Source organism: Equus quagga, chromosome 3 (genome assembly GCF_021613505.1).
Source record: "Equus quagga isolate Etosha38 chromosome 3, UCLA_HA_Equagga_1.0, whole genome shotgun sequence".
Classification (NCBI taxonomy): Eukaryota; Metazoa; Chordata; class Mammalia; order Perissodactyla; family Equidae; genus Equus; species Equus quagga.
Window position 1 is genome coordinate 96,171,889 of NC_060269.1, and position 11,741 is coordinate 96,183,629.

At 36.9% G+C, this 11,741-nt stretch overlaps 1 protein-coding gene across 1 annotated transcript; it reads left to right on the plus strand.

The window, feature by feature from the left end:
• The first annotated feature begins 6,894 nt into the window (after positions 1–6,894).
• CXCL10 (C-X-C motif chemokine ligand 10) lies at positions 6,895–9,271 on the plus strand. The gene is made up of 4 exons (XM_046656952.1): positions 6,895–7,013; positions 7,529–7,655; positions 7,880–7,969; positions 8,431–9,271. The coding sequence occupies exons 1-4, from the start codon at positions 6,953–6,955 to the stop codon at positions 8,447–8,449; spliced, it is 297 nt and encodes a 98-aa protein (XP_046512908.1). The 5' UTR covers positions 6,895–6,952; the 3' UTR covers positions 8,450–9,271.
• Positions 9,272–11,741: the final 2,470 nt, after the last annotated feature.

Here is an 11,741-nt window from a genome sequence, read left to right on the forward strand (position 1 = left end):
GGCTTGTCTTTATTTGACCTGATTCTGAGCTCACTTGGTACAAGCAATCCTATCCCTAGGACTTAAGCTGAAAACAATCAGTGGCAATTGTTTAACAACTGTTAACTACCTGAGATGGCCTTATCAATCGGGTCTAATAAGAGGCTAAAAATTCTAAAGGAAAAACTGGGGAATGAGATGTCTATAGAGGGCTTTAAAAAGCTCCAACATATTCCTAGGAATCTAAAAGGCCACAGGTAGGGGCCAGCCTAGTGGCATAATGGTAAAGTTCACAGGCTCCACTTCCATGGCCTGGGGTTCACAGGTTCAGATCCCAGGTGCAGACCTAGCACTGCCCGTCAAGCCACACTATGGCAGCATCACACATAAAATAGAGGAAGACTAGCACGGATGTTAGCTCAGCAACAATCTTCTTCAAGCAAAAAGATGAAGGCTGGCAACAGATGTTAGCTCAGGACCAATCTTACTCAAAAAATAATTAATTAATTAGAAATAAATAAATAAAAGTCCACATGTATATGCAGGGTTGTGTATACACTCAGAAAAGACCTGAGAAGGCCCTAATCTATCATCTCAAGCTGACCTTGAGGTTCTGCAAAAACACAAAGTGAAGGCTAAGGCACAACTGTAAATCTCTTGCCGGAGCACTGAGGCATACCACAACACATACACAGAGCCCCTCAGTAAAGGCTAGGAAACTTACTGGTTCAAGAAATTTAGGGATATCTTAGTCCAATCATTAGCTGATGATTAAGCTAACTGAAGGAAGACTGCAGTGGCTATACATAATAAATAATAAAGACATTACAGAATTACTTCAGGAAACAAATAGCAACAGCAAATCCTGAGGAGGGGAGAAACCTAATTTCTAGAGTTGCCATATTATATTACTTAAAATATCCAATTTCAACAAAAAAATTTACAAAACATGCAGAGAAATAAAAAAGTATGGCTCAAACATATTTAAAAAGCAATCAACAGAAAGTGTCCCTGAGGAAGCCCAGAACTTCTTCATTGGACTTACTAGACAAAGACTTTAGATCAGCTATTACAAATATGTTCAAAGAACTAAAGGAAACCACGTCTAAAGAATTAAAAGAAAGCATGAGAACAACATCTCACTAAATAGAGTATATCACTAAAAAGAAATTATAAAAAAGAACCTCTGACTTTGAAAAGTATAATAACCAAAACGAAAAATTCACTAGAAGGATTCAACAGCAGATATGAACCGGCAAAAGAAAGAATCAGCAAACCTGAAGATAAGTTAATTCAAATTATTCAATCTGAGGAACAGAAGAAAAAAAAGGAACAAAGCCTCAGAGATGTATGAAACATCAAGTGTACCAATATATGTATAATGGGAAAAGGGAGGAGCAGAGAGAAAGGGGTAGAAGGAATATTTGAAGAAATAATGGCCAAAATCTTTCGAAATTTGATGAAAACCATTAATCCGCACATTTAGGGAACGCAACAAACTCCAGAGATCCACACCTAGACACGATATAGTCAAATCCTCAAAAGACAAAAAAAGAATCTTCAAAGCAGCAAGATAAAAGTGACTCATCAAGTACAAGGAGCGTCAATGAGATTAAAAACTAAGTTCTCAACAAAAACTACAGAGGCCAGAAAGCAGTGGCGTGACACATTCAAAGTACTAAAAGAAAAATACTGTCACCAAGAATTTTATATCCTGCAAAACAATCCTTCAAAATGCAGATGACTGTTGCACAATTCTGTGAATCTACTAAAAACCAATGAACTGTATACTTTAAAAGGGTGAATTATGTGGCACGTAAATTATATCTCAATAAAGCTGTTATACTAAAAAAAGGAGAAATCAAAATACTACAGATAAACAAAAACTCACTGAAAGAATCTGTCACCAGCAGACCTGCTCTACAAGAAAGATTAAAGGAACTCCTTCAGATTTAAAGGAAAGAATACTAGATAGTAACTCAAATCCACAAAAAGCCATGAGGCTCAGTAAAGAGAACTACATAGGTAAATATGAAGATGATATAATTTTATCTTCTCTGATTTAAAAGACAACTGTAAAAAGCAATAATTATAAAACTGTACTGATGAGCTTACAACGTATAAAGATTTACCTTATATGACAAGAGCACAAACGAGAAGAAAGAAACAGAGTTATATTGGAGCCAAGTTTTTTTGTACTATTGAAATTCAATGGGCATTAAAGTAAACTATACTGTTTTAAGTTAAGAATTATAATCCCTAGGAAATCATTAAGAAAATAACCCCAAAGATATATAGTAAAACATACGACAAAAATTCCAATCATATGAAATGTCCAGAATAGGTACATCCATAAAGAGAGAAAGTAAATTATGGTTATCTAGGGCTGGCTAGGGTGGGAGGTTGGAAGGTGATGGCTAAAGGATGTGGAGTTTCTTTTTAGGGTGACGAAAATGTTTTAAATTTATTTTGGTGATGGCTGCACAACTCTTTGAATATACTAAAAGTCACAAAACTGTACACTATAAATGGGTTAATTGTATATACGTAAGTTATATCTCAATAAAACTTTAAAAAAAAACAAGAGAATTAAAGTGATATACTAGAAAATATCTATCATAAAAGGTGACAGTAACAGAGGAATAGAGAAGCCAAAAAGACAAGATATATAGAAAACAAGTAGCAAAATGGCAGATATAAGTCCCACCTTATTGTTAACTACATTAAATATAAATGGACTAAACACTCCAATCAAAAGTCAGAAAAAAAAACATGAAAACATGATCCAACTGCACACTTTTTACAAGAGACATAATTTAGATTAAAAGATACAAATAGGTTAAAAGTTAAAGAACAGGAAAAAATACATCATGCTAACAGTAACCAAAAGAGAGCTGGAGTAGCTATATTAATAGACCAGATAAAAATTGTTAGTAGAACAAAGAAGGACATTTTAAAATGATTAAGCAAGCCAGAACAGTTAAAAACAAGAATATGAGAAAAATTTTAGAAGGCATCTATATTTCTGATAAAAAAACAGTTCAACAGGCTGATGTATAAAACCTAAGGGTTGTGTAGTTGCAGAAATACAAGATGCTGAATAAGATCTATTTGCGATATTTTAAAGATTGCAATAAAATCCGTCTCTTAAACTCAAATTTACATATTTTACATAATTAGAATACAAATTTAAGAATTTAGGAAGAAATAAATGTCTTTTTCCCCAAGTCACAAAAATTCCAGGATACACAATGCTTGACATACTCTAAAATGAATCCAACTGTACATGATCTGATTTAACCAAGAAAACTACCTTTTAAAAAAATACTATAAGTGAATAAATGTGTATCTATGTGATTGTTTACTGGCTAACACATGTGTATATCTTAATACACATGGGTTTAACATAGATATAACACAGCATTTTTCACCTCAGTATGAAATTCAGTGTAAGATAGATCCATCATGAACTTTTTCTAGATGTTTAGTTACCGAGGCACCAAAATAACCTCAAAAGATGGCTTCAGCCAGTTAAGACAGATAGCCTGGAAATCAGAAATACGTATCAAAGAGCAATGTTCTCTCTGCAGAGGCAGCATAACAAAGTTGTTAAGAACACAGACTTTACAGCTAGAGTTACTTGGTTAAATGAGTCATTATTTAAGGATTAAATGAGTCAATATTCATAAAGCACTTCAAACAATGCCTGAGGGCACAGAGTTATGTAATGTTTACTAAAAAAATCAATTCAATAAGAAATATTTTATCATTAATAACAGATATTTAGTCCACTTATCTGCCTCAACTCTCCTCTTTACTTTGCTATATAGACAGCATCTTAGGTGAGAACTTAGATACTAACAGAAGTAAAATTATCGCCATGTAACTTTTTTATTGTTTAATGTTGAACTGTTCAGAGCCTCTTCCATCCATGATGTCAGACAATTCCCTGAAAATTTTTGACGTTTTTACTCACAGTCTAATTTTTGTTCTGCACAAACAGCTATGGGAGGGCCTCTTCATGTCACTGTCTCTCTCACACTGTCTCTCAGAGGCCTTTCCCTCATCAGAAGAAAACCTCTCTGCTGGATCAAAGTCTTATGGGTTCTATCAGTCCCTGCCTCATTTCCCTTCCTTTTGTCTTTCCAGTTTCCTACAGCTAAGTCCACTGACTTACCCACTTGAAAGCTTAGCTCTGTTCCAGTTGCTGGAACAGACTGACCTGGTACTTGGCACTCCAGCAACTTCTGCCTGCCCCAAGGCAGAAATTGCCTCTGTTCTGATGACAGAGTTCCTGCTTTTGACGTTCCAAGTCATGTGCGCACAGTTTGCAGACAGAGGCTTTTATCTTGGCCTCTATGCCAAGTCTTAGGCCAGCACCTGCCAGGTACATTAGCCTAATCCTAATGGGAAGCCTTGCCTTTCCCTGGCCTATCCCCACATTGCTGCAGCCTAGCTGACTATGAAAAGACCTCCCGGATATTTCCCAAGGTTCCAAGTATCACCTGCATCAGATTTCCCATTCCAGGGTGATGCCTTCATTTGGAACAGTATTTCATCTTGGGGTCTCTGTTGCCAATCGTTTGCAAAGAACACAACCAGACTATCATATCCTCTGGCTACTGCTAAACTTCCACTGTCAGGCCCAACATGTGTTACAATATATTGGTGTCACCTGCTCCCTACTGATGATATCTGCTGTGAATAATCAGTCAAGTACTACCGAATGCTAGGATAAAAACACAGGTTTTGCCCCATTTGTCATCCAGCTGAAATTGTGCTAATTTCAGTCACCACTGTTACCAGTTCAACAGCTAACAGTTTTCTCCTTTGCTTTGCATTTGACAGTCTCTTTTACAGCTGCATCCATCTTAAATCAACCTCTCTATTTCCATCCTATTCTCCCAAGGTCGGTCTTTATTCATGCCCCTCTTTTATATATTTATCTCCTCAAAAAACATCCCTTGTTTTCCTTTGTTTTTTTGCAATAACCCTATCAGAGCCATGAATCTTTTTCTTACTCCATTCTATATTATCTTATGATGTTTTCATTCAGGGACTGACTGCAATACATAAAACCTGTTTACTAACATACCAGAAATCAGTTATCCAAACGAGTAGTGTTTTCCCTAGAAATGATTATGTTGGAGGCTATTCACTTATTCTAATGTTATGAATAACCAAAGCATTTCTGGAATTCTTTGAAATATGCCAGTCCTGTATCTCTGATCTTGTCTAAGAAGACCAAAGCTATTACTTTACAGCATTTGATCAAAGGGCAATGCCCAGCTAAATTATTTCTTCCAAAAATTAGATTTATCTACAAAGGATGAAAAACTGCTATTACTGAGGAATTTTTAAACATTATTTAGCCTCTGAAAATAATTACCAAAGTTTAAAATAAATGTTGAGAAAAAGCATCACAGTTAGTGTGCTATTGTGATTGATTTATAAGAAACATGTACTTGGTCACTCAGATAACCAAAATACATTTCTCATATATATATATGGATCTTTGTCTACAGTTCCCACCTACAGCTCCCAGAACTCTTGGAATTTTCTAAGTGGTGAGAGTGATGAAGGTGTTTTGTTTATGTCAATGAAGGTGACTTGTGGACACCACCCAAGGGTGGGGACTGGTTGCCAGGAAAACCAGCCATGTAATCAGAGGACTGGAACTTTCAGTCCCACCCCCTGATTTCCAGGGAGGGGAGGGAAGCTTGAAGTTAAATCAATTGCCAATGGCTTACTCAATTATGACAAAGTAATGAAGCCTGCATAAAAACCCAAAATGATAGCTCACTGCCCTCTTTTTGAGAGAGCTTCCATTGGGGGGACCAGAACGTTTCCACATGCCACCATGCTGGGCCCCAGGTGCTGCAAGGACAGAAGTTCCTTTGTTCCAGACCTCACCCTATGTATCTCTTCATCTGGCTGTTGATTTGTACCCTTTAATATCCTTGGTAATAAATCAGTAACCTAGTGAGTAAACAGGTTTTCCTAAGCCGTCCTAGCAAATTAATTGAACCCAAGGAGTGGGTCCTGGGAACCTCTGATTTACAGCCAGTCAGTCAGACGTACAGGTAACAACCCGGACTTGCAACTGGGATCTGAAGTGGAGGGTGATGTTGTGGGACTGCACCTCTTACCTGTGGAATCTGATTCTATCTCTGGGTAGATAGCGTCACAACAGAGTTGAGTTCTCAGACACCCTGTTGGCATCCAAAAACTGCTTGTTGGTGTGGAGAAGCCTCCACATACACACCCTGGAATTGGGTCCAGGAACCTTTGCCATTAGACCAAATGGATGGCAGTCTGTGTGTGACTTAACACAACTACCTAAACTCTAAGATATTCTCCCATATATAAACTGAAGATAACTATCCTATCTTCTTACAGGGCTATTGTAGGAATAAAGTGAGAAAGTATACGACATCTCTGAAACCCATAAAGTGAATAAATGTAAGACATTCCTATTCATGCCTTACTGCTGCAAATTAAAATATATTCAAAACACAATATTAAGCTATACTTATTTTGAAACTGTATTTAGGACTTTGACTTCAGGATTACGTTGACATTTTTATTTTGCAGGAGGTGAAAGATAAGAATCAAAGTTCCATTTAAAAAAAATACTCCTATATGCAATAAAGTTCTCTTTTTCAAGAAACAGTTCATGTTTTGGAAAGTGAAACCTAACTCATTCACTGAAAAAAAGGGATGCAGGGAAATTCCATAACTCAGAAGCCACAATAATACAAATACTACCTTCGATTCTGCAACTGGGACTTCCCCAAGGAAGAGACATAGCAGATTTTGCTGAGTCACCTGTAATGTTATCCAATCAGAGTTAGAGAGGGAAAGCGCCTTTGCAAATAAATACTGCATTCTAGCCCCACGTTTTCTGAGACACTGCTCAACTGCTTAGATATCCTGAGCCTACTACTGCAGAGGAACCTCCAGTTGCAGCACCATGAATCAAAGTGCTGTTCTTATATTCTGCCTTATCTTTCTGACTCTGAGTGGAACTCAAGGTAAGGAATATTAAGGATATTTAATTTGTAAGGTCAGAAGTAGGACTGGGTATAAATTCTATAAATACGGAAATAATGTATTTGAAAAAGTTTTACAGCCTGCCTATAAATGAAGGGTAAATGAGCAAAGATTCCTTCTGCCCACAGAGTTTATAGTCAGAGAAGCAAGTGGAATAAAAGAGGAGGAGAGTGGAAGCAGAAGAGGGAGGACAGAGAAAATGTGAGGGAATGAGGAGAAGATGACACAGACTCCTCCTTAGTTAACTCAGCTTAATTAACCATATGAACCGTGCTCAGGGATATGATCTTACAATCATAATGTTGTAATTCCATTCTTTCAAATAATCAACTAATCATTCAGAGCTGCATTATAATGGGATCACTCCTTCTCAGATTAAGTGATTATGTGATGACACAGGGATACAGTTTCTGCTAAATACTACACAACCCACATTAAATGTCTGACATAAAAACTGCACTAACCTCTCCTGCTGTAATTGCCTCTTTTCCCACAGGAATACCTCTCTCTAGAACTACACGCTGTACCTGCATTAACATTAGTGATCGACCTATTCCTCCAAGGTCCTTAGAAAAACTTGAAATGATTCCTGCAAGTCAATCTTGTCAACGTGTTGAGATCATGTGAGTAAAATCCCATCTGATCACCTCCCTGGTTGTAATGGTATAGTAAATATGTGACGATGACCACAAATCGGTAAGGGGTTTGTGATGATTCTAAGACTTCTATATAGCAAAGAGAAACATCTAGGGTGAAACTTAAATATCTGACTTAAAAACTCTATATTCCATCTGTTGTACTATTACAACATTGTTTTAAATATTTTCACTCCTATTTACTGCTATAGTGCCACAATGAAAAAGAATGGGGAGAAAAGGTGTCTGAATCCAGAGTCCAAGACCGTCAAGAATTTACTGAAAGCAATTAGCAAGGAAAGGTAGGTCTGCTGTTGCTTATATAAGAACTGCTCTTTAAGAAACATCAATCTTGGGAAGTTACAAATATTTGCATCGGGCTTTCCTGTGGGATCCTTGGCTTAAAAGTGTGTTACCACCATGCTGTCCTCTAACCGTATTTATTTATATACTGAGGTGCCATCTTGTGCGGTATCAAAAGTTACCCTGATTTACCTGTCTAGAAGTGTTTAATAGGTTACTTCAACCTTGAGGCAGAGCTATAACTATCCAAGCAAAGCTGCCAAATTTCCCCCATGCCTTTCCTGGCCTTAAAAAAGCAACCCCTGTAATCCACAATGATTGCGTAGCAGTAGAAAAGCTCTCCACACACTGCACCTGAGGACTTAGAGTTATCTATGAACTCAATGTGTTCCAAGCAGAACTGAGACTGAAGCCAGAGTTGAGAGGGTCACACTTTTACACCCGCTTTCTCTTCTTACAGGTCTAAAAGATCTCCTTGAACACTGAGAGAAGTATAATCACAGTACTACTGATACGGATGGACCAAAGAGAGGCCGCCTCTGCCATCATTTCCCTGCATACAGTATATGTCAAGCCCTAATTGTCCCCGGATTGCAGTTCTCCTAAGATGACCAACCAGTCACCTAATTAGCTGCTACTACTCCTGCAGGGAGGTGGATGGTTCATCATCCTGAGCTGTTCAGTAGTAACTCTGCCTTGGCACTATACTATAAGCTATGCTGAGGTGCTACATTCTTAGTAAATGTGCCAAGACCTAGCCCTGCTACTGACACTTTCCTCACCTTGCCTATACTCTAAAGGTTCTCAACGGATCTTTCCACCTCTGGGCTTATCAGAGTTCTCAGATCTCAAATAACTAAAAGGTACGCAATCAAAGCAATAATACAATCTGCTTTTTTAAGAAAGATCTTCACTCCATGGACTTCTACTGCCGTTCCCCCAAGGAGCCCATATTCTTCCAGTGGTTATATACACAAAATTCCAAATACATAGAAGAAGCTAGAAATGTTGGAAATGTGTGAAAACAGTATTATTTAATGGAAAGCTATACAAAATAGAAGTCTTAGATGTACATATTTCTTACATTGTTTTCAGTGTTTATGGAATAACTTACGTGATTAAGTACTACACATGAATGACCAATAGGAGAAAATTTTTGAAATCTAGATATATGTTCTGCATGATATGTAAGACAAAATATGCTGGATGTTTTTCAAAATAGAAATAATGTGCTCTTCCAGAAATATTAAGAAAATATTGTTTAACTGCTGAGAGACAAAAAAAGTAATAAAGTAATTATATCAAGATGAAGTGTGTGATGGGTCATTTGATTGGAACATTTATTTCATAAGAAGCTTAGTTGGAGAATCCATAGCCTAGAGAAGACGATGGGATGGGGAGAGGACAAATGAGTTTGAAAATTATCATATTCCTTCCAAAGGTAGTCTCCTTAAAGGCCCATCATACAAGATTCCTTTACGACCCATATGGCATAAAAGAGTTTGGCCTGAGCTTCAGACCCTTGTAGCCAACTTTCTATGAGACATCTCCATCTGGATATCCCATAGGAACATCAAACTCCAAAATCCCTTAACTTAATTCCCCTCTCCCTACAGCGATTTCTCCTCCTCTATTCTAACAGTTCCCCAAACCAGAAACCTGGGAGTAATTCTATACTTCTCCCTCACCTCCCATACCCAACTAGTCACTAAAAAGATATTTGCAACGCATTTAGTTGGCAAATTATTAGTATCTAGAATATATATAGAAATCCTGAAAAATAAAAAGGAAAAGATAAACAACTAGTTGAAAAACGGGAAACAGGAAGTGAACAAGAATTTCACAGAAGAAAAATGCACAAGCCCTTAACATATTAAAAGATGTTCAACCTCATTAGTAATCAGGGATATGTACATACAAATCATTATGGGATACCATTTCACAACGCCAGACTGGCAAAAAAATTTTAAGTTGGATAATATCAAGTATTAGGAAGGATAAAGAGCAATGAGGAATACCCTTCCACTGCTGGTCAAACAGAAAATAGCTATGGCTACTTTGGAAAACAGTTTGGTATTATAAAACTTAACATGTGCACACTCTATGTCCTAGTAATTCTACTACTATGTATATGCCACAGATAAATTCTTGCATAGGACAAGTATGAGGGAATGTTATAGCAACACTGTTTAAAATAGCAGAACTCTGGACAGAATCCAAATATCCATAAGTAGAATGAATAAGTAAATTAAAGTATGTTAACTCAATAGAATATTATACAGGAATAATAATAAATGGAAAGGAATGGAAGGAAAATAAATGAAGTACAACTATACACATCAACATGGATGAATCTCAAAAATAATCTTGCACAAAAGAAGCATGTCACAGAAACGTACATGCAGCATGATTCCATTTACTATAAAGTTTTAAAACATGCAAACAATATTGTATTTAGGAGTAAAGACATATATGATAAAAACAACAACAACAAAGGGATGATTTCCATAAAACTCAGGATGGTGATTACTTCAGGAGGTGAGAAGGGAACGCAATCAGGGAGGGGCACACAGGGGCTTCTGGACTTTGGTAAAGTTCTATTTTTAGCCTAGATAGTGGGTACCTAAGAATTTGTTCTTTAATCTGTACATACACATTTTAATTTTTTTGAACACATGCTTTACTTTACATTAAACAGGCAAAATGAACTAGCAAAGAAAACAAAGAACTCCAGAATATTACAAATTGTGAGATGTCTTCATGAATATCAAGCAACTTCACAAAGCAAAACTAAAGAATAACAAAGCTATCACTGGGGAGGTTAATATACTGCATGGTGACTATAATCAACCATACTGTATTGCATATTTGAAAGTTGCTAAGAGAGCATATCTTAAAAGATCTCATCACGGGACCGGCCCGGTGGCATAGCGTTAAGTGCATATGTTCCAACTTGGCAGCCCAAGGTTCACCAGTTCAGATCCCAAGCCATGCTGTGGTAGGCATCCTACATATAAAGTTGAGGAATGTGGGCAGGGACGTTAGCTCAGGGCCAGTCTTCCTCAGCAAAAAGAGGAGGATTGGCGGCAGATGTTAGCTCAGGGCTAATCTTCCTCAAAAAAAAAGATCTCATCACAAGAAAAAAAACATCTAACTATGTATGGTGACTGACGTTAACTAGCTTATTTTGGTGATCACTTTGCACTATATACAAATACGAAATCATCATTTTGTACACCCGAAACTAACATAATGTTATATGTCAATTATACCTCAATGGGAGAAACTGGAAAAAAATAAATAAAAATCTAATCAATACCAAAACAAAAGGAGAGAAAGCGCTATCCGCATTCTGGTATATGACAAAGAAATACAGTATATGACCATTACTATGGGGGCTTTAGACTGCATCACAGCAAAACTGGAAGTTGCATTATTTCTCCTTCTTGTCCTCATTTTCTTTTTCTTCCTGACCCGCTAAATCTGTATAAAGGGTCACTTATCTTATTCTTAACTGACTGTCAACTAATTTTCAATAAAGTGTTAACCAATAAAGATTTAAAATGCTCTCTGTCAAAAGCAGGCCATTCATTTAACATTTATTTATGCCCATCATATACCAGGTTATAAAAAATGACTATGCAGTGTGCTTATAATTTACTATTGGTGACAGAGATAAAGGTAAATAAATTTAAACTGAAAAAACTCCAAATGTGTAAAGAAAATAGAGAAAATCAGGGGAGTCTTTCCTGGGAAAGTAACAGTGATCTG